The 24,164-nt window shown below is 38.1% G+C and overlaps 1 protein-coding gene across 6 annotated transcripts in view; it reads left to right on the top strand.

The window, feature by feature from the left end:
• Window positions 1-24,164, top strand: part of citb (citron rho-interacting serine/threonine kinase b) — an 86,240-nt gene that overhangs the window by 27,041 nt on the left and 35,035 nt on the right. For 5 of the 6 annotated variants that reach the window (XM_065248271.2, XM_065248276.2, XM_065248275.2 and 2 more), the window contains exons 14-21: window positions 2,607-2,804; window positions 3,686-3,739; window positions 9,547-9,744; window positions 18,958-19,151; window positions 19,486-19,621; window positions 21,808-21,912; window positions 22,166-22,306; window positions 23,824-23,931. In XM_065248271.2, coding sequence (XP_065104343.1) covers window positions 2,607-2,804; window positions 3,686-3,739; window positions 9,547-9,744; window positions 18,958-19,151; window positions 19,486-19,621; window positions 21,808-21,912; window positions 22,166-22,306; window positions 23,824-23,931 — 1,134 coding nt within the window. The remainder of the gene's footprint in view (window positions 1-2,606; window positions 2,805-3,685; window positions 3,740-9,546; window positions 9,745-18,957; window positions 19,152-19,485; window positions 19,622-21,807; window positions 21,913-22,165; window positions 22,307-23,823; window positions 23,932-24,164) is intronic. The other variant, XM_065248274.2, reaches the window with a different exon arrangement.

Here is a 24,164-nt window from a genome sequence, read left to right as displayed (position 1 = left end):
TATTTGGTTATGTACTGGTCTTTATGATTTGCGTGAGTTATCCAGTCTTGCACTTTTACGTCTTTATAAGTTATGGTTTTACTATAGTGAGGGATTTATTTAACAACTTGGCTGGCTGTAACAATCCCGCTAATTTCACAGCTAGTTGCTATATGATTAAATATATAGACATAACATTTTGATTTGATGTCTTTTATTAGCTTATTTTAAAGAAATACAAACCTTCTGGGAAAACGTTTCCAGACGCGTTAAAACAAGTTAAAAGTCAAAAGACGAACATTCGGTTTAATCATTGTAAATACAATCTCATATACGTGATTAATTATGCATATTTATTCTGTATTAATTCGTAACTGTCTCTGTTAACGTGACTCGCTCGCAGTACCCGGGTAAGGCTGTGTTTCAGGCGGTTGTTCAAGGAATAAAATACCTTTGAATGTTGCGACTGGCCAATCAGTACCAAGCATTTTACAGTGCCATGTAGTAATAATAATAATAAAATAATAAGATGAACCAGGTGCCCCCACAGTAAAACAGGAGGCCCGCTCATTCTGTATTCTCTGGCGCCGACACTGGCCATGCTCCTGCACGGCGGTGAAAAAATAAGATATTTTTCGACTTTAAAATTCGAACATCATATCCTAAATTGTCGGAATATATTCCATATAGATTCATTTGAATTTATAGATGTTTAACATTAAAATCGATGCATGGGAATAATTTATATAAATTTTTGAAATGCCCACCACTCTTAAATGCGCATGTTCCTTGTTGTACATCGAGGCTTTACACTTTAGTTCCTTTCATGTCGTTTTAATCATTTAATTCAATCTTTTTTACTTTAAATGTTACTTTAAATGTTCTGTAACATTTACATGTGCGTTAAACACCGCGATACAATTTGGCTATATTTTTAAATAGTTTTTGAAAAGATGACCTTTGTCTGATATGCAGGATGAGGAGTCAGTTGGAGAAATAACGTTAGTCCTCGGGGCTTTTGGGCTGTGTGATTGAAAAAATCCAAAATTCTCTTCTGAGACATTGCGAAGCTGATAGATACAGATAGCCTAAATGCATTCGTCATTGTGACTGTGAGTGTGCATGCTTGTCTGTTATGCTTATACGTATAGACGGGTTGCCGGTTTACTACAGGGTGCGCAGCGCGCATCCAGGACGCAGAAAGCCCGCTTGGTGAGCTGATCCGCTACTGCAACAACCTTAATTATTGAAGCGTTCTTTATTGTTTGTATATAAATAAAACTTGATTTTAGTTGGATCTGTTTTTCTGTCTTTATTTTTGCAGTTTTACTGTGATACATGTATGAATTATAATGTCAGACTAGTAACGTACTTGTCGCATCTATGTTAACATCAGGCACCCAGCACTGACTCTGTTGGTAATATTTTCCCACGCAACAACTCATTGGCATTTTGACCAGACACAGCTAGCCTACAACACAATAGACATCTCTTCTTTCTGCCTCTCGGTTGCGCGCAACCAGTTAATGATGTTGCCGTGCAACCCGTCTCTTCGCAGGGCTGAATCGCAATCACGTCGTCAAAACAAATCTGATTGGCTAATAAACACTGAATTAAATTAAATAATTTTAAAATTACTAAAATTATCCTCTCTTCATCACACACCCCAAGCATGACATACAAAATGTCTTGGAACAGAAACAAACAATCAGAGATATTTATAAGCCATCATTTTATTGTCATTGCAGTTTTAAATCTTTGCCACCAGGGGGTGCTGCAGCCCCTGCAGCACCCCCACTTCCCGCGCCCATGCCATAGCGCTGTCTGAGTGCTGAAACGCTTTGTACGTTTGTAAATTCTTTATATATTTTTTGTTACAAATAAAGTATTTTTAGATTACAAACCTTTTCTTGCATATTTGCAAATTATTTTATGAGATTACAATGATTATGTAGGATATCAATACATTTACAGCAATTAAAGGCCTGCTATTTTCACTTTCATGACTGAAAGAAAACAGCTTTTAAAGATTTAAAAAAAAAAATTTAATTCAACAAATTTTTTAAACATTATTCTTAAACTGGGGTCGTCTTCCTCCACTTAGTTTTTCAGATTACAAAGTCTGTCATCTAAATAGGGATTAGACATAGCGCCAGCGCAACTGGCTTTTAAAGGGGATGAGAGATAAGACTCTCATAGGTTTATTACACATTACGCCCAAAACACACCCATTACTCATTAGGAAAATATGTACAACCCTTTTCGACCGTGCGCTCGGCACACAAACCATTTTCCCGTCATTAAATTAGCAATAGTGGCATTGGACACGCCCATTTAGACTGTGCGCTGTGCGCTTAGATTGTTAAAATAGGGCCCTAAATGGTTCTTTGAGGAACCAAAAATGGTTCTTCTATGGCATTGCTGTGATTGTATAAGATACATGTGGCTTTTCTGTAGGGGTTAATCTACTTAGTCAGTGACGTTTCAGAAACAACAAAGGCACAACAAAACAAAATGCCTGATTGTTCTGGAAATGATATCACAATGCAAAAAAACTCAATGGACATAAAAATGTGTTATATTTTTTATGCAGAATATGTTTCGAAGTGTGAGCTTTTCTTTTACAGATTGGTCTGGAGCATGAGGAACAGAAGCTGGAGATTAAGAGACAGGTGTCCGAGCTGACGTTGTCACTACAGGAGAGAGAGTCTCAGATCAGCAGTCTACAGGCGGCACGACACGCACTAGAAAGTCAACTACAACAGGCCAAGACTGAACTGGAGGAGACGACAGCAGAGGCCGAGGAGGAGATCACCGTTCTCAGGGTGAGGAGAAGAGTTAAACCCCCTAAAATTTACTAATTTTACTGCGTTTACAGTAGTGTGACTGTATAGATCTATATAGCTTTTACTATCAAGTTTTTTTACATGCAGTGGTTTATTTAACCCCTTCAGACCTGATTTTTCAGGTGTTTAATCAGTGTGCCTTATTTTGATTGGTTGATCAGCATTTAAAATTTTCACATCAAAACATGTGATGTCCATTACTGTGGACACAAGGTCTGAAGGGGTTAAACTGGTTTATTTCTGAAGTAAACAATGAATTATATAAACAGATTTATTTTAAATTCAAAGTTACAGAATAGCTTCAACGGAGTGATCTTGTTTATGTAAACTCTTTTTCCAAAGAGAAGCGATATATTGAGTATCATTTCATGTTGGCATTTTGTAAACATCCTTATGTCATTCAGTCATAATGAATAATCAAGTGTTTCTCTCTGTGGTCCATTATGTTTCGCATCCTCACAGCGCTGTAAACAACTTCCCACGTTCTCAGCGCTCAGTTCCCTTGCGTCCTCATCCTCATCCACCCTCATGCATCACATGACACCTGTCAAAACACTTGAGCTCGGTTCAGAGAAAAATAGTCAAAAATGGTCCCTAGCTTTCAATAAGTACACCTTTGCACCCAAAGAGTACATATTAGTACCTCAGAGGTACATATTAGTACCAAATGTATACATATCTGTACCTAAATTGAACACACTAGGATGTTTATAAAGGGTACTTACTGCCCCAGTGACAGTTTGGGACAATTTTTTTGGGACTTTTTCTGACCCAGAGAAATTCAAATGCATTTAACTTTCTGAACTACATTTTTTTTGCCCATATGGCAATTTTTACCCTCTTTTTTTTTTTTTTTAAAGGCCCATCGGGATGAAATTCAGCGCAAATTTGATGCCCTACGAGACAGCTGTGCGGTATGTAAATCTAATTCTGTCTTTACTTGAAAATAATCATACCTACATATGTACAGTATGTGGTGTTGTTTTAATAAATTAGTAGTGTGACTGTGTATCGTGTAAACTTGTTAGTGGTAATACTACAGTTAAATACATATGAGAAGGTGAAGGATAACCAGATTGTTTGAGTTTCCACAGGTATCCATTTTTGCAATAATGATGGAAATAATAGAAATAATCAATTTTGTTGGGATGTTTCTCTTGCTTGTCTAGCTAACAAATGTATGCACTTTGAGTATTGTAAGATCTTTATTGTATTCAGTATTTGGATAGATGTATCTATACGGAGCCCCTAAGGGGACATGGAGCAAAAATTATATAAAGTTTAGCTTCGTGTGCGCACGTAAGACTATCGCTTGCGCACGTGAAACTATCGCATTTTGTTTGGTGTGCTTACGTAAAACTATTGCGTGCGCACGTGAAACTATTGCGTTGCGCACACAAAACTTTCGCTTTCACGTCCACACGCGAAAGTTTCACGTGAAACTAAACGCAATAGTTTCACATGCGCACACAATACTTTCACGTAAGCACGCAAACAAAACTTTTTAAAAAAATCTGCACATGAAGGTTTTGTGTGAGCACATGAAACTAAACTTTTGATTTTTTACTCCAATGTCACATTAGAGGCTCGGTATATGTATAAGACACTTTAAAAATGTTACTTAAAGTTTACAATATTCATATATAACATGTTTTTTAAAGTAGGGATGCTTATATGTATTGGCTTATAATCTGTATTGGTAATTTTTCCATTTAAAAACAAGTGATGATCAGGGCAGATTATATCCTGACAATCCAAATGGGCGGAAAAATACAGCAGAAGTCACGATTTGTGTTTATTTGGAACGAGGCAACAGAAGCTGTTTCCTTTACCCTAAATTGTGCAAATTGGTGTTGCGAATGGAAAATGTGGCCAAAGGAAGCAAATAAATTTAGCAAAAAAAAAACATAAATATCACAAAAATGTTTTTAGGCTTGCATGCAGTGGTTTTTCCAGGCAATTCGTAAAATGTGTATTTTGCGAAACTGCAATAGAAACGATTTTTTGCATAATGTATTAATTTTCGGATAATACTCTTAAATCTCCTTCAGTTAAAAATAGTGCCTATAAAAAAATAATGTGACATCGACGTGATGGTATGGTATGACTTATCGTGAGAATAAAATCTTAGGTTTCAGTCATATATTATTGGTTATTGGAAACAGCGTCATTTCATAATAGTCTTTTGCCGACGTTTAGAAAACAACGCTAACGGCGCATTCACACGGGGCGTAAGCGTTGACGCTTCCCATTCACTTTTAATGGTTGACGTCAAACGTTGGCGAACTAAATTGTGGATCCGTCGGCGCCGCGTCAGTGCTGTTGCTCGCGGCAAAAGTTGAACATTTCTAAACTTTTCAAGCGGCAACGCGTGCGTCAGCCAATCATATCGCCTTATGCAAATAACCTAGGCAGAGCCAGCCAATTACGTTTATGGAAGACCGGAGCTTGTGTTGCGGCCACAGTGATTGGCTGTTGGCCACGCTTCAGACAAGCCTTCTGTTAAGCGTTAACACTTACGCCCCGTGTGAATGTACCGTAAAGTTTTTCGCAAATCTGCAATGGAAATTCTGCTACTGACAACAAAATTACAGTTTGTATGCTCTGCACTTCTAGGATTTCCCAACAAAATAATTTGAAAGAGTACAAAGCAGAACTATCGGTATCGGTAGATGTCATTCTAAGTATCGGCACAGAAATTTTCTATCGGTGCATCTCTAGTTGAAAGGTATTTCTTGTAAGTAATTGATGATTTTGTTCAGCCATCTGTAAATTGAAAGCCATCTGTTTTGGAGCTGGTGAAATGAGGGTGCGTTTTTAAAGCATTTTTGTAAGAATTGCCTCTGGAGTGTATTTCATTATTATCAAACGCAGCACATCTCTGCCCTACTTTCACTCTTCACCCACACTAAAGCCGTTTGTGCGCTCCGACTCAACCCATGCAATAATCTCACCCCGCTCCATAAAACCTCATGATTATTGAATAGGAGGAATGATTTATACATATAAAACAGTCATTAGATAAAAGCTTAAACTGTGAATAATGTGTTTAATGGTGTTAGCATCACTATCGCAGTTCATGTTGCTTGTTAAGGACTTATTTTATCCTGAACCATATAAACCAGAATAGCATCAAGTCGCCTTAAAACACTCTATGGTATAGAAATGTGTTGCTAGGCAGCCACATCACTGCAGATTTTTTTTCTCTGGAAAATGTACAAAAATAGTTGAAGTTCCTGAGAGCACAATCCTATTTTCTACACCGCATAAATACAGCTTAATAATTCAGAAGAGCAAAGCATGTTTAGTGAAAAGAAGTGTCAGGCTGGGTAAAGATTATAAGAGCTTACAGAAAACTCTTCATCATCAGACAGTGACAGTAAGGCGCACATTCATTCGTTTTACTGCACATGTGAACAGCACCCAGAAATGTTATTTGAAATTTTACATTTAAATATTCAGTGTTTCTGGTTTGATTTTTCATTAAACTGTTTACTTATATTAAACAGACAGGCTGATAGACAGCTGACCGGTCTAAACATTGCCTGAGGTTTTTATTGCTGCAGTCACCTTTGGCTCATGAGAGGCTTTAAAAAGCATGCATTTCTGTTAATCTACTTTAAAACAGGTATATTTTGCATAAAGTGCAATGAAAAAACAAATCTATAATAGGTTTTCATGTGATTAGTAAAAGCGAAGACCTTAAAGGGGACATTTTACAAGACTTTGTTAAGATGTCAAATAAATCTTTGATGTCACTAGAGTAAAATGTAAATTGTCAGCTCAAAATACCCCACAGATAATTTATTATAACATGTTAAAATTGTCACTTTGTAGGTGTAAGTAAAGATGTGTACTGCAGTGTTTCCGACAGATCTGAAATTTACTTGTGGTGGTAGCTGGTGAAAAGGGCAATCATTATTATCCACCGACAAAAAATGGTCTACTATACATGTAACAAAGAACTAATAATGTGTGACACAACACAATACTTTGATTTATAAAACATTCATATTAATTTCACATTATAGTTCATTAATCTAACCACCCCAAACTTTTTTTGCCATAAACAAAGCTGACACTGTTTGTCAAAGCACCACGAAAAAACTTGATGTTTTTGCACTGATATATGAAGCAATTTGATGACCCCTTTTATCAAACTCAATTATATACAATACTATGTATACTATAGCCTATATAGACAGTGCAGGTCTATAGATTATAAATGTGACTGATGTTATAATATTAATAACTTCTATAAGATAGGCACTTTTACTGCTTCTGCTTTCTATTTCTCTTTTGCCGATTAAAAAAAGCTTAATCCACTAATTATTTCAGATTTAAAAGTCTACTTGCTGTCCCGATGCAACCCATTGACAGACTTTACATGACAGCTTTGCGTTTTTTATATCCTGAGTCAGCTAGAGCTTTGCTCATTCATTCATAGCACTGCTTTTTGCTACAATCTCTGTGCAAACTGTTTAGATTTTAGTAAAGATATTGTCTATTAATAGTAAGATTATTAAAAAATGGGATAAAGAAAATGAAGCGGCGCGTGGTCGTGACAAGAGCCAGTTGCTATCGCCATAGAAACCGGTGGCACGCTAAAACAGCACTGGAGCTTTAGCGCGGTAGCGCTCACGGCCGTTCTCCGATCGACTCGGGTTTTACACACAATATTAATCAGACTTGGGACCCGAAGTAATGAACTAGGACCGACCCGGACCCATCTGACCGTACGGGTCCCGCGTCCTCAGTGAAGAAAGACCTCTAATGGTAAAACTCTGCTCAAGTTCAGAAACATGAAAGGATACAATGTGACACTGAGGCTGCTTCGCGTTCCGCCCAATTCATTGAGAAACAGAGAGCACGTGAACGGACACTCAACCGGAGAGACACAACGTGCTTGCACGCAAAATGAAGCCAACTTAGATGCTATAAACACATATGCACATAAGCATATGCGACCATTTTGGTCGCAGTGTGTTCCCTGGCTGCTCCGTATGTGCTGCTGCAGTTGATCCAGTTTGCCGCGCTGGATGATGAGTTTATGACGCGTGCATCATCTTCACGGTCACCCGACCCCCACCTCTCTCTCGCGCTCTCTCTCTCGCGCTCTCTCTTTCGCGCGCTCTCTCTCTCTCTCTCCAAAACACGGGTCATCCAGTCGAGTTCAGAAAATACGGAAATTCGTAAAGTGATTTTTTTTACCTGGGCGGGTCGCAATTTACCTGGGCGCAGCGCCCAAGTAGAGCCTATGTATGGGAAACACTGCTGTGTAGTTTTGGGGTGTGTCCTTTAAAATGCAAATGAGCTGATCTCTGCACTAAATGGCAGTGTTGTGGTTGTATAGTGCAGATTAATGGGCAGTATTATCCCCTTCTGACATCACAGGGGGAGACAGATTTCAATTAGCTATTTTTTCACATGCTTGCAGAGAATGATTTACCAAAACTAAGTCACTGGGTCGATCTTTTTCACATTTTCCAAGATGATAGAAGCACTTGGGACCCAGTTATAGCACTTAAACATGGAAAAAGTCAGATTTTCATGAAATGTTCCCTTTGAATGCAATCTTAGTCCATTTGGATAATTATTTTGGATTCTGCCAAATGCTTTAAATATATATATATATATATATATATATATATATATATATATATATATATATATATATATATATATATATGCATACATTATAGTACACATTTTACACAGCAACCTTAGCTCAGTGTCGTTTTTTATATGCTTTAGCTATGAAATATGAAGGTAAGGTAATCTACTTGTTGTTTATTTTGCTTGTTATCAGAAATAAACTCAAGGGCTTTGTTGTTATTGATTTTTAGCGGAGTTTACCGGAAGTTACATATGTTCCACGAAAGCCGTTTGTGTGTGTTGTTTGTGCTGAAAGGCTTTGACTTGCATGTAAACATTTACTCCACATGAAAATACAGAGGTAGCTATCGTCATCCATCCCAAAATTACAGAGCTATGAATTTTGGTCAGTTTCGCCTAGCCCAAGTAAGCATTCTGTTAAAGTGGGTCAGCATGTGTGTGTCACTGTGCCTTTAACAGTAATAACAATAATAATGAGCGTCGGAAACCTCCTCCGCACCAGAGGAACGTTTGGCACAGATGATCTGTTGGCACGCGCAGATACGGCCAGCACTGCAATTTCAACTGCGTCTTTCTCTGGTGTCAGATGGAAGATATCTGAAGCTTTGCAAATGTGTGATATGAAATAAAAAAAGGTTTAAAGCGTTGAATATTTCTCCATCTTATTTTTCTAAGTATTATTAATCCTTTAAGATGGGACTTTAGTAGGGACATGATTAGAAAGAATCCGAAAAGAGTTGAGTTTTTAGATCAATCAAATGTTTTAAAACGTTAAATATGCAGATTCTCCAAATCTGTATTCTTATTATATGTCAACAGTTTGTTTCTCATTTCATTTCCGTATTCCTACATTAATATTTCCCTCCTTTACTATGAGAGACAGCTTTTAGTTAGAACTTTATTAAGCGATGTTTTGGGCATGGTAGTACCGTGGTAATTTTAAAAGTACTTTTGAGAACCATACAAATAAATTTCAGTTTAATACAGTTATATTTCTAAAACATTTATCTGTTACTTTAGCATTTCCATCAGATACCATCACTGTACTGTAATACTCTTTGGTAAGGATGATGATGTTTGTTCTATATTACTGTACCTGTGTCAGGTGATCACAGATCTGGAGGAGCAGTTGACCCAACTGTCGCAGGAAAACGCAGAGCTGAACCGGCAGAACTTTTATCTTTCTAAACAACTGGACGATGCCACGGATGAGAACGAAGAAAGAGTTCAGCTCAAAGAAGACGTGGAGCGTCTGCGCAGAGAGGTCGCAGACAGAGAGATGCACCTCAACAATCAGAAACAGGTAACAAACCAAACCACCAATCACATCTCTTCAATAGCTACATGACATCACTGAGTTTATAAATAGAGTTTCCTACTTTCTCAATTATATCTCAACAAAGTCTGCTGTCGAAACAAGTGAGAGATTTCAAAAGAAACATTTGCAACCTCACCACTAGATCCTGCTGAAATTCACACACTGCACCTTTAAGAAATTTTCTTAAAGGTGCAATGTGTAAGTTTTAGCAGCATCTAGTGGTGAGGTTGCAAATTGCAACCAACAGCTCAGTTCACATCTCACCCCTCGCTTTTGAAATGCATAGAGTAGCTACGGTAGCCGCCACAGGTCAAACATGTCATCATTGGAGACAACTTAGTAAAAAAGTTTGTCCGTTGCGAGCGAGTGTGCCTCATAAGCCTTGAAAAGTGAAACATCTGGCTCTTTGATCGACCCCTGGTGGCTGGCTGCAGTACAAGTCATAAACCCCGCCCCCTCTTCATTCAAACGAATGGGACTCTGCTCTTCATAAAAAAAATATTTACACTTCCAATAAAAGTTTCCGAAAGATGGTTTTGGTCCTTTTCAATAGTTGTTATCATGCTGATATATGTTCAAGTGTTCATTATTGTGGTAAGTTTCATTTCAGCTTGTAATTTGATGCTATAGAAACGGGGCGTGTCGTTATGATTGGCGTGGTTGAATTGGTCCCGCGAGCATTTGGGCGGAAGTTTGATACCGCGGCTCCGCCTCTGGCTCCACGGACGATTCCTTCTGCGCATGCCTTGGCTCCAAACGGAGGTTTTTACGTAACATGGCGGCGACCTTGGTTGGACATTTTTGGCTTCAATTCATTACAATGGAGGGAGGCGACGTCGCGTCGTCCATCTTTTTTTACAGTCTATGGTTGCGAGCTTCTGTAGAAACATGGTGGCATAAATAGTTAATTAAGTAATCCTGTTATCCAGTTTTTTCCAAAATCATTTACATTTTAATCATTAACATTAAAGGCACACTCTTTATATGACTAAAATAACACTAAAGGGTAAAAAATATAATTGCCAAAAATTAAAACGGAAAAAACGGAATTTGCAAAAATTAAAACGGAGAAAACGGAATTTGTGAAAAAATAAAAGGGAATTTGGGAAAAAATCAAACGGATTTTATAGGGCCCTACACAAAATGGTGACTTCCATGTAAGGGGACCCTCTGTGTATGTAGATAAAAACTCCTCATTCTAAGGTAATAAAAACATAACGGTTTATTATGAAAGGTCTTTATACACCCATGATCATATAGTTTTGCATATTATTTTGCATTTCTATCCAGAGATCGTTCTAAAAATTACACACTGCACCTTTAAAGACCAGGGGCCTCATTAATAAAAATGTGCGTAGGATCCTTACTTAAAGTCTATAATGTGGTTTATGATAGTCTATGATAACGTGAATCTAACATATGATATAGAGTGAAATTAAATGTGTGTGTGTTATCAATACTTATTACACGGCTCTCTGGAATGCTTGATTCTGATTGGTCAGTTGAGACATTTGCAGGTTCGTTCTTTTCAAATAATAACCGCTCCAAAATAATAACGCATAGCCGGACTACTTGCACGAGTAAAATCGCTTCGCGCCAATAAAGATCAATAAAGATTACGGTCTGTTTGGCGCCATCTTGTGACAAACACTCGACAACCACGACAAGACACAGAGAGCTTACTGAGACTGAACTTGACAAAATAGAGCAGCTACGAAGCCAACACACAAAAAAATACAGAATGGGCATTAAAACTTCTCAAAGACTGGCTAAAAGAGAAAAAATGGAGACAGACAAGTATGAAGCAGAGGATCTTAATAAGGTATTACGATCATTTTATGCATCTGTGCAAAGTTTCGCGGAAGGATAAAAATGTTAATTTAAAACAAATATGCCAATAAAATGTTTCAAATTCATATTCATGTCCAGTTTTTTTTCTTATGTGGCAAGTAGCCGTGTAATAAGCGGGATAATGTAGAGGCAGCCGGTAGTTATTGGGAAATAAGCCCCTTCAGTGTGATACAAGACCCTCCGCTTCGCGTCGGGTCCTGATCACACTGTCGGGGCTTATTTCCCAATAACTACCGGCTGCCTCTACATTATCCCTTACTTATAATCATTCTTGTCATTTTTACTTTCTTTAAGTTGATTTCAGTTCACTTTCTCGCCATCTGTGTCGCCAATTTCCATTAATTGTCTCAATTCTCCCGTCAGATCACAACCTTTGCGTGGGAAGTGGCGTACGCACGTTTTCAGCCCTGTTTTGTGCATAGGCACGCTTTATAAATGAGGCCCCAGATGATGTGAGCACTGATATTTCAATTCATTGTGACGTTCTGATCTCTTACATGCCGCTCACAGTTGTTGTAACATAACAGCAAAGACTGTAGAAATAACCAAGACATGACAGTTGTATTACTGTGAATGGGGAAAAGTGCCAACACTCAATATGGCTGCTGTAGCATTGAAAGTCCCACCTTCTATATATAACCTGGACTGAATGTATGTCTGGATGTGTTGCAAATACTGTATGATCACCAAGTACAATGGCTTTTCTTAAAGGCGCAGTGTGTAGATTTTAGCGGCATCTAGCAGTGAGATTGCAACCAACGACTTAGTCCACTGTTCCCTGAAACGCCTAGAGAAGCTACGCTAGCTGCCACAGGACAAACATGTTGTTGTCTAAGACAAAATACTGTAGTTAAAAATGTGCTCTGTAGAGCAGTTTGTCCATTTAGGGCTACTGTAGAAACATGGCGGCACAAAATGGCGACTTCCATGTAAGGGGACCCGCATTTTATGTAGTGTAATAAAAACAATACAGTTCATTATGTAAGGTCTTTAAACACCATTGATAATATAGACATGTATATAATATTGCATTTCTGTCATTAGTTCCTTTTAAAAGTTACACACTGCACCTTTAAAAGGACCTTTGATAATAGTCACAGATGAATGAAGATACATTAAAGGGTTAAATCATGAGGAATCACAAACTTTTCGGAAAGCCTAATGTATAATTTGAGTGGCACATGAGCCTGTAATAATTGTTTGACCATTTAAGGAGAAATTTTGAGTTTTGCTTTGAGTTGCTTTTTCATTGTCATGCCAAACCTTTCTCTTTGTGCAACCGTTCCTCTCCGCGATGTTTCAACTGAGCCGTTACAGTTATGGTTTTATTTTCCACTTTGGGGCTCATAGTAGCGTCCATTGGATTGTTATAGACTATTTTAGCACATACGTCACGATTACGTCACGGAGCAAGCTGGAGGCAAAACAAAGGGAAAACTGGAGGTAGACAATTCAAATCAGCACAGAGTCAGCTACCAACGTAAATCAAATGTCAAGTTGTTGTATAAGTACAGGCTTCAATTTTAAATTGCATCACATACCTGCTGCCACTGCCAGGCATAAAAAGACAGAAATGATAATCCAAAATACTCGCTTTTGCAAACACTTCATGTCCTCTCCCATCCAGCACATAATTATAGACATCTAACTATCTAATCTAATCATACTCCCTCAGTTTATCTTTAATATACACACTTGGTTTCTCTTTGAGATAGGTGAAGATATCAGGTCACTTAATTTAACTGGTAATCCGTTACATAATCCATCAGGCCCGTCTGCAGAATGAAATCAAGGGAGCACTTGAAATTTTTAAGGGGGCTTAACTTTAAACCAAAAAACACACAGATTGCTTGCTTTTGCAAGATTTTGAATGCAGTGTTCCTAAAACACAATAAGAATACTGCACATCTAACAGACAAAACGAATAAAATGTAATTTAAAAAAAATCATAATTTTTCTTAATATTGTACCTTTTTTAGAAGAGCTGTAATCTTTTTGATCTGGCATTGAATTTCTTCATTAAAGCTCCCATAACACACACTGTTTCTGCATATCTGATGTTAATCTGTACTAGTACCTATAGAGTAGTATTACATCCTTCATATCTCCGAGGAGTCTTTAGTTTTATCAGATTTATAAAAGACAGATCAGCTTTACCGTTTCTTTTCGATAAAGTTAATGCTGTATTGGCATTAACAAAGATTAATAAATTATATCACTTATTGTTAGTTCATGTTAGCTAATGCATTTACTATTATAGTAAAGTGTTAGCGAACAAACCATATTTAGCTAGCATTAGTGAAGCGGTCAGCAGTCTTTCTGCTTACACCTAAAGTTTGCCCACAAAAAACGTCACAATGTTTACTAGCAATTAGGGATGCACCGAATCCAGGATTCGGATTCGGATTCGGCCGAATACTAGGCTTTTTGACGGGGTTCGGGTTCTGCCGAATCCTAGAATTTTTTTCCACCGAACCGAATCCTAGGCTTGCGCTACGCTGCTCGACGTCACGCGGCCGTTGATTACACACATCGGGTGCTGACGTGGAGATGAGCTTTTTCTTTCGGTGACCTTTAGGGGCTGGACACACCAAAACTTTTAAACACGGCTGAAAACGCCTTGAGGACACCAAATGCCAGCTGTTTTTCAGCCGAGCTCTTGGTAGCTGTGATGCTTCAGCTGTGAGCCGGTTGGTTGCTGTGGTAATGTCCCGCCCCTCCTCCATTGTAATTGGACGGCCGTGTGAAAACTGACATTGACGAGCGGAGCTTCTCACTCAAAGTTAAATATTGTTTTCAGCGCGGAGCTGCTTGCTTATTGGAAAAACGAGCGTGTCGCAACGCATCGCTTTCATTATGCATAGGCTTATGGTTATTGTCAAAATAGTTTTCCAACTTGTCATCCTGGCATAATGTACAGTTAAAATTAAATAAAATGAAAAATACATGCTGTGGACGTTGTATAATTCATTAATGTGTTTTACTGTGTTAATGGAATAAGGATGCGAGTAGGATTCGGTATTCGGTTTCGGATTCGGCCGAATCTTAAACGGTGGATTCGGCCGAACCTAAAAAATCTGGATTCGGTGCATCCCTACTAGCAATAAAAGGGTCTATACAAACGCATCAGTCGTTCCCTTGATAGATGGTATGCGATGTGAAAAGTGACCATGCTATGCAGGGGCGTCATGCACCAATTTTTTTTAAGGGGGCACAGTGTGCACAGTTCAAAGAAATTTGTGCATACACAGACATCAAACGAAATATTATCGAGCTTTCAGTCTTTTCCATGGTACTTACATTTCTAACGATCTGAACACCTTTGCTTTCATGCAAAAACCTCCAAAATAAAAGTGTTGACTAACTTTCATATCATATACTGTTCAATCGGAATAATGAAATATTGGCATCATATTTACATCTGAAACGGCATGTTTTATTTATTTAAGTTTTAATAAATTACTTGTTTAATTGTGTGATTAATGCATTTTGCACAACAACTGCATTATCCTATAAAATTAATGTAATTTTAAATCCATAAAGTATATAAACAACGAAAATGACATAGCCACGTGATTGATTTTAATGTTCAATAATGATTTAAAAAAATTGTAGATAAAATTATTAGAGGAACGTATTATTGCATCAAATTTTACCTCATATGTGAGCATGTGTGATTCCGCGACCCCGTGAACTCTGGCGAACTTTGGCGTTGTACCAAGAAGATGAATCTAAAAATCTACTAGTATAACGTTGAGACGGTCACATTTTAAACCATACATTTTCTACACAGAGGAGGTTAACTGCACATTACCGCACTGGGGTTTGGAAATGTGAGCGTTTCTTACACCTTTTAATTCCTCAGACAGCAAAATGCAGCATCAACAGCATCAAAGAGCTCGTGAGCATGCTCAGACGATGATGACGTCTGCGACTGCGCTGTCAGCAGCGCCTGCCGCCAGAATAAAGTAAAGTAACACGATCAAAACGGCGAAAATCTCTGAAAAGTGACAAGGATGCAGCACAGAATTGATAATATTGTGCATATTAAACAGATTAAAAGTCAAATAACAGATTAATGGACGCTTCTTTGATTTTGAGGTTGCAAGCAAAAACCATTTGGCTCAAAAAAACCAAGGGGGCACGTGCCCCCTCAGTTTGAATGGGCATGACGCCTCTGGTGCTATGCCGAACCAAGCTCAAGTGAAAAAAAACAACTGTAATCGTTGCATACCTTTCCGTTCTTATAACAGTTTTGCCCGGGGGTGGAAAATGCTATATAATGTGTGTGTGGTGATGTGTGTGCGTGTGGGATGCAATGTGTAGGTGTGCAGGTTTCTGTGTTGTGTAACAGGAGCGAGTGGTAATCATAGACACTGGTGGGAGTCAGTAATGTGTCATATTCACTCGCTGCCCCTCCAGTACTGGACTCCACAGGGCCAGAAGCACAAAGTCTATATTTGGAGACTCTTTCTGTTTTTCTCTGTCCTGTCTGTCAGAAATGTGATGATATCCAGCACTTCCACTGAGATAGACATCCGCCTGATTCGAGACCCCTTAAGCCCCCTGCTGGCACTCAGAGAATAAATTCAGATTGGCAATGACTCTGAACCTCCCGTGCTAATGAAAGTCAAACAAAATAAAATCAATGTTCCTTACAATTCTGTATCGGCATATTTGCAGCAGTCGTCAGTAAATTTTCTCTAGCATTATATATGAAGAGTTTGGTTCCAAAACACGATAAACGCCATTTAAAAAAAAGTTACTGCAAAAAATCAGTATTGTATCTGGTCAGTATTAAAAGTAAATTCTTAATTTTACGCAAAATCCAATTACGCCATGTTATTCTGTCATCTTTTCTCCAAAATGCGATAAACGCAAGTCCCCCTTCTCTGCAGAATGCAATAAATCTGCTTAACCAATCACAGTGCACCATTCCACGCACTGTAAACAACAATGGGGGTGCTTTGAATACACACGGAATCATAGTTTTCCTCATCTACTTTGTACTTCGTGATCAACAAACGAACAAAAACAAAATAATACTTTTGATGGCATTGATAAACCTGTGGTGGTTTTCTGTGGCGGAGGAAAAATGTTGGCTGTTGTTTGTTCTCACACGACAGTATCAAGCTTCTGTCATGCTAACACATTGACCCCAGGGGATCTTAGGAAAAACTTTCCATTATTTTACTCGAAGTCAACGAAAATCCAGCAGGAACAAAACATTTTACATCTGATTGCTGTCAAAAAGGTTCAGCAACGACGTCCCAAGGATGACAGCAGCAATGACAGTGTTCTTAATATGACAAAGTAAGTGTTTTGATTAATGCCATTAATGTTTATTTTTTTAATCAGTGTATATCACTAGTCGACTAAATGGATATAACATGGCAAAGATTAATGCACATTTATATATTAATTCAATAGATTTATAGCATTTTGAAAAAAAAAAACTTGTCATGGATTTATTGCATTTTGCAGAAAAAATAATCAGTTTTTATTATAAATCTTTGAAAATCAAATTATGGCTTTGAATTTTTATTGTTATTGCAACCTAAAGATGCTATGTGAAAGTTTGTAACAGAAAATATTGGTTTTCATTTCGTTACTTTCTTGGTATAGAAAACACGTTTTTACCGAAATATGTCAAAATGGATTTATTGCGTTTTGGAACAAAACTCTTCATATGTTTACCAGGGTTCCTATAATGAAAAAACTCAAAATATTTGTAGGCCTGCAAACATCATGCAATAGATATAAAGTTATTTTTATATAATTTATTTTTCTTTCAAGTAAATCAAAGAAAATAAGGAGTAATTGAAAAGTATGTTGGTGTTTCATAATTTAAAGGGGACATTTCACAAGATGTTTTTAAGATATAAAATAAATCCTTGGTGTCTCCACAGTACATACCCTCTAAAATGACTGGGGTTTTCTTTGCCCATGCTGGGTAAATATTGGACAGAACACACATCTGGGTTAAAATGGACCTAATGTAAACTATATAACCCATGGTTGCTTAACAACAACCAGCATTGGGTCATTTTTAACACAGCATGTGTTCTGTCCAATATTCACCCAGCTTTGGTAAAAATAACCCAGCAATTTTTAGAGGGTATGTAAAGTGTTAGTTTAAAATACCATATTGATCATTTATTATTGCATGTTAAAGCATAAAGTTATTGCTCTTTGCTCCCCCTACAGGTTAGAAGCGTAATTGTTCATTAGCACTGTCGTAAATACTGCAGCATAGCTGGCTCTGATTGGATTGTATGTCTGCCGTAAAGCAAGTTTTTGTAGTTTTCACTCGAACTACAGGACCACTACCCGACGGTTGGAAACTTCTTTAGTGTCGTTTTGGCCGATAGAGGGCTGCAAAGCGAATGTGAAAGTGCCGTTCACCCTGTTTTGAGTGGATGAACCACTGACACTTTTTTGGAAACGTTATTTTAAGGTAAAAAAAACTCTTTGGTGTTGCTTTAAAATTGTCACTTTGTAGGTGTGAGCAAAAATGTGCCATTTTTGTGTGTGTCCTTTAAAATGCAAATGAGCTGATCTCTGCACTAAATGGCAGTGCTGTGGTTGGATAGTGCAGATTAAGGGGCGGTATTATCCCCTTCTGACATCACAGGGGAGCCAAATTTCAATTACCTATTTTTTCACATGCTTGCAGAGAATGGTTTACCAATACTAAGTTACTGAGTTGATCTTTATCATATTTTCTAGGTTGATAGAAGCACTGGGACCCAATTATAGCCCTTAAACATGGATAAAGTCAGATTTTCGTGATATGTCGCCTTTAAAGTAAGATACACTGTCAGGAAAAAATGGTCCCTAGTTGTCACTGGTGTAGTACCCTTTCAAAAAGAACACCTTTGCACCTACAGAGTTCATATTAGTACATCAGAGGTACATATTAATACCAAATTTATACATATGTGGACCTAAATGGTACATATTAGGCCCTTTTTTAATTATACCACTCCAGACAGCTTGAACAAATATTGAAAATTTTTATCTAACAGGGTGTACCTGTAAATAAGATGTAAGAGTAAAAAATACTGTAGGTTTGATGTATCATATAGACATTTAAAATCCCCCGTTTATTGAAACTAAATGTATTTTTTTTTTCACATCTTTGATATCACAACCATAAGTTTATCAGGTATGACAGCCCACATTTACATATTAACACCTAGTCAATATTTTCAACATGATCCACTCAGATGAGCAGTAGTGTAAACTACACCAGTACCCACAGCCAATAATAACAGACATCATTTGCATATTTGTGACCCTGACTGTGAAAACCCAGTTAAAGTCATTTTGTGTGTGTGTGTGTAGAATATAGAGACGCTGAAGACGACATGTACAATGTTGGAGGAGCAGGTGCTGGAGTTAGAGACGCTGAACGATGAACTTCTGGAGAAGGAGAGACAGTGGGAGAACTGGAGATCTGCTCTGGAAGAGGAGAAGGACCAGGCGGAGCGCCGATCCCGAGACTTACAGAGACAACTGGACAATGAGAAACAGAACCGGTACCGAAAACACGCACACATTTACACTGTTATCCGGTGCTGCTGCTGGAGAGCTGGATCCAAACTATACCATATCAGAGCCATGTCACATTAGTAGGCACAATAGGTATTCAGCTTTGGTGCTTATGTGGGCAGCATGGGTTCAGAACTCTCAGTGGTACAATGGTGGTATGAGTCTAGAAAATTGTCAAGAAGTTGCATTTGTTAATGGGCAAAATGTCAAAGCCAGTGTTGAAGAAGCATTAAATACATTAAATGTAAAGACACAGATATGACAAGTATGTCTAAAGACAGATGAATAGTAAGCATATGCATAGATTTTTTTTCTCTTTAGCCTCAGAGCAGAGCAGAGGAACTCTGAGTCTCGTCAGGCTGTCGAACTGGCGGTGAAGGAACACAAAGCTGAAATCCTGGTTCTGCAACAGGCCCTAAAAGACCAGAAACTCAAAGCTGAAGGTCTTTCTGATACCGTAAGTGTGTGTGTGTGTTTGCACATACAGTAGAGTATGTGCGGATGATGTGCTCTGCGGTGCTGTGGTATAGCAGTACAAAATTTGGGCTTGCTTAAAGGTTGGATCCTCAATTATCTGACCCATCAGTAGATTGCATACCTGTCAACATTGGGATTTGAAAATAAGGGAAATATACCAACATCGAGTTTGTGTGCACGCTGTGTATGCTTCCACTGCAAAAAAAGATTGTCAAAAAAAAAATGTAGTATTTTTGTCTTGTTTTCAGTAAAAATTAGGGATGCACCGAATCCAGGATTCGGATTTGGCCGAATACTGGGCTTTTTGACGGGGTTCGGGTTCGGCCGAATCTTAGATTTTTTTTCTACCGAACCCTAAGCTTGCGCTACGCTGGTCGACGTCACGCAGCCGTTGATTACACACATCAGGTGCTGACGTGGAGATAAGTGTTTTTTTTTCTGGTGAGCCTTAGGGGCGTTTCACATTTCGTGGACGCACCTGGATAAACTAACGCATCGCACCGCATCGCTTTCATTGTGCTTTGCAGTCGGGCTATCAAAATGCATCCCCGCCCTGCCTGTCGGGCTATCTTGACTTATAGGGAGGAAAAAATATATTTAAATGCTTATGTATCCTCTCACAGATTTGGATGGGTAATTGTGGTGCATGAAATTCAGGCATAGGGTATTTAAATTGCGTTTGAGCGCGCGCTCGAGTTTTACTTTCACGTTCGCGATCGGGTGAAGCCGCAGTACAGGAAGCAATCCGTATTGATTTGTCATGGATTTTTGTGCAAATCCTCCAACTTCGTCCTGTCAGTCATTACTATCCTCACGTAAGAAAATTAAATCTCTAGCAGCAAGCTTTAAAGTGATTTAGATTGTATACGGCCAGTGAAGAGAGTGACTCTGTGCAGAATCGCTCTTTAAGCGACAGTAGCCCCTGTTTTTCTGATCGAAAAAATTATCCAATCTCTAACTGGATGATCCAAACTGTGAGTTTTGTGACCCACTGAACCACTTTTAAATGGTGGGTATATCTGGTGTGGGGATGAGCAGGAACAGTTGGTTTACATGGAAATCCAGTTTTTTTGTTTGTTAAAAAACCAACAGCATCAATTTTGCATGTTTTCAATTGTTTCCAATGGAAGCTTAGCGTTTTTCAAAAAAGCCAGCAGTTAGCAGTTTTCTTCCGCGTTGAAAACCGGTGCTGAGTGTGGAAAACTGCAGAGAGACGGTTTTCAGCGCAAAAGAAAACCACCAGCTTCTGGCTTTTTTGAAAAACGCTGAGTTTCCACTGGAAACAATTGAAAAAATACATCAGACGCGGGTGTAAAAGCTTTGGTGTGCAAGCCCCCTAAACGATCCAGTAAAGCCTGTAAAAATATTCAACTTGAATGAAAAGCTCCGCCTGTCAATGTCAGTTCTCACACGGCCTTCCAAACAAAGGAGGAGGGGCGGGACATTACCACAGCAACCAACCGGCTCACAGCTGAAGTATCAGAGATACCAAAGCGCTCAGCTGAAGAAAGCTCGCATTCGGCGTCCTCCAGGCGTTTAAAAGTTTTGGTGTGCACACAACCCCTTAGAGACTAACCGGTTTATGACTTTGGTTGCAAATTCCAGGAATTTTGGAAATTTTCCATGAAAATTGTGGCACACGGATGAAGATGAGTCAGATATCAAGAAAGCTCATGTTTGGATGTGTAAATTACCCACAATTTTCGTACAATTCCTTAAATTCCCAACTTGGAATATCTCCAAAATTCCCAAGCTTTGCGACCCTATTCCTGACTAACATATTAACTAGGGATGCATATCAATTAATCGCGATTAATCTATAGCAGAATAAAAGTTTTTGTTTACATCATATATGTGTGTGAACTGTGTATAATAATTATGTATATATAAATATGCACACATGCATGTATAATTTTAAGAAAAAAATATATTTATATATTAAGTATTTATATTTATATATAATATAAATTATACATAAATATACAAATGTATATACACATGTAAACATTGCTTAAATATATACATGCATGTGTGTGCATTTAACTATACAAAGTTATTATACACAGTACACACACATATATGATGTAAACAAAAACTTTTATTCTGCTATAGATTAATCGCGATTAATTGATATGCATCCCTAATATTAACATTTCTCTTTCTCAGCTGGGTGATCTGGAAAAGAAACACACCATGCTGGAGATGAACGCCCGCAGCCTCCAACAGAAGCTGGAGATGGAAAGAGAACTGAAACAGAGACTCGTGGATGAGGTTTATCATTAACACTCATGACTTCACATTCACTTTATTCATCTTTGTGGACAGAATAGAGAGTTGAAGCAGGTACAGGGGTCCATTGTGTTATATCTGTCTGATATTAAAAAGAAGGCAGAAGTGTATAGAGATGTAATCTAATAAGCTTTGAAGCTCTTTTGGTAATATCAGATCAATGGCATAATTTAGTCTAAAATAACCATATGCTATCTTATGAGTCTTGAGTGTGACGCTGTGTCTCGTTTCTCAGCAAGCCAAACTCCAGCAGCAGTTGGACCTGCAGAAGAGTCACATCTTCAGACTGACCCAAGGTCTCCAGGATGCCCTGGACCAGACGGATCTTCTAAAGACAGAGAGAACCGACCTGGAGTATCAGCTGGAAAACATACAGGTACATTGCGAGTGAAAATCATTCAGTTTATCCTTTTTTTGATATGAGCCTCAATTTTTTACATCTTTATTCCTTTAAAAGTAAAGACAATTAATTAATTAATAATTGGGTACGCTTTTAGTATTTATACATATATTTGAACTTCTGACGAAAAATTTCTGCCTAGTTCACAAAACGTGCGTACGCACATGAATTTGTTCTTATACTTCTTCTTACGTTAGTGAATTTGAAGTGTTCTACATGAGCGGCCACGTGCACAAGGTTGAAAATTTGCATGAAACACGCCCAAATCAGCTCCGTATAAGGGCTTTCTGCAGCGCTTGTCCACAGAAAATTTTAGAGCAGTTTGTCACCGAAGCAAAAGAGCTCAAAAAGAAATCCATGATCATTCATTATCTGTAAAGTTTTCGATTTGGGAGGTTTTGCTGTCGCTGGAGGAAGCCATGTGCTGTGTATCAACCTGAGTACCAGGTATTGGTAAAAAAATATTTGAGATGCGATAATGAAGACTTAATATGATTTCAAAAAATAAATATAAAAAACAAAGCCTAAATAATAATGTATAAAATACTGTATATAATCATATTATAATATAAAATATTTTAATATAAAACATAATAATATCAATTATATATTAACATTATTAGGCTACATATAATTAGCCTAGTATTTGATAATAGCATACGTGAATATTGCATACGTGTGATATTTCCACGGGTTGGAAAAACTACTGTTTTACATACTTTAACAAAGACAAATCAAATCATTTAAAATTATGACCAATTAAAACTCAAATTGCTTAAATACACGAATACAAAATGGCTAATGCTAAAAAAATGCTAAACTACTATATTTGTGCGATACTGTATGTTAATTGGAAGCCACTTTGTAATGTAAAAATCATGACTTATGATGTTTTTATTGAATAGTGCACTTAGTACACACTCTAGTGTTAGTATCATAGACTGTATAAAACATGAACCCGTACTTTTCTGAAGAGCATTTTTGAAGCTTAAAGTGGGCGGAGCCGGTCGTTGCCATCTTGGCAGCGCATCACCATTTCGTCACATCCGGATAACCAAAAATGGGCGAAAAGGCGGAACATGGGTGGAGCTGAGGTGCTTGGTTGCTGAAACCACGCCCACCTATCTCAATGGTAGTGACAGATGCGGCAATTCATGTGTCACTCAGGTGGCCACGCCCTTAATTATGCAGAACTTTAAGGCTTAATGTAATTCAAACTGAGTAAAAAAATTCATCCCCTCACAGTTGTCATGAAAGGCAAAACAAGCTATAGACAAAACAACTTTATATACCAGGTTGTAAACATATTTTTTTTCTTTTAAGTTGGGCATTTTAATATATGGGAATTGCAGTTTAAGTCGCTTCCGTTTTGAATTCACGAGAGAGACCGAAAGGTTGCTTGGTTGGTATACAGTGAAGTATGCAAGTATGCAACTGCAAACATAAGAAATGTCCAAAGCTGCATTGTAAGAGCAGTATGGTTTCACCTGTAGGCGGCGTACTCTCACGAGAAGGTGAAGATGGAAGGAACCATCACCCAACAGACCAAGCTCATAGACTTTCTGCAGGCCAAGGTAGAGCACCCCTCTAAGAAGAAAAAGGTCAGAGTCATCCGCTGTGAATTTACTTCATTAACTAATCTGACTAACTGCTTGCTAAGTATTAGGTGTCCCTAGAGCTGCATAACCTAACAACACCATAGACTAACAAAGCTAAACGTCAATCAGAAAAAGCAAATATACACACAGAACTGAGGAATTCTGCACACATGTGTGCCCCGAGTATGTAAACTGTACTGTAGGTGGGGACATCTAATTTGGCTGGATAAAGAGGG

Source organism: Paramisgurnus dabryanus, chromosome 11, assembly GCF_030506205.2.
Source record: "Paramisgurnus dabryanus chromosome 11, PD_genome_1.1, whole genome shotgun sequence".
Classification (NCBI taxonomy): Eukaryota; Metazoa; Chordata; class Actinopteri; order Cypriniformes; family Cobitidae; genus Paramisgurnus; species Paramisgurnus dabryanus.
Note: the sequence above shows the minus strand (reverse complement) of the source record. Positions and strands in the feature narration are given on the sequence as shown.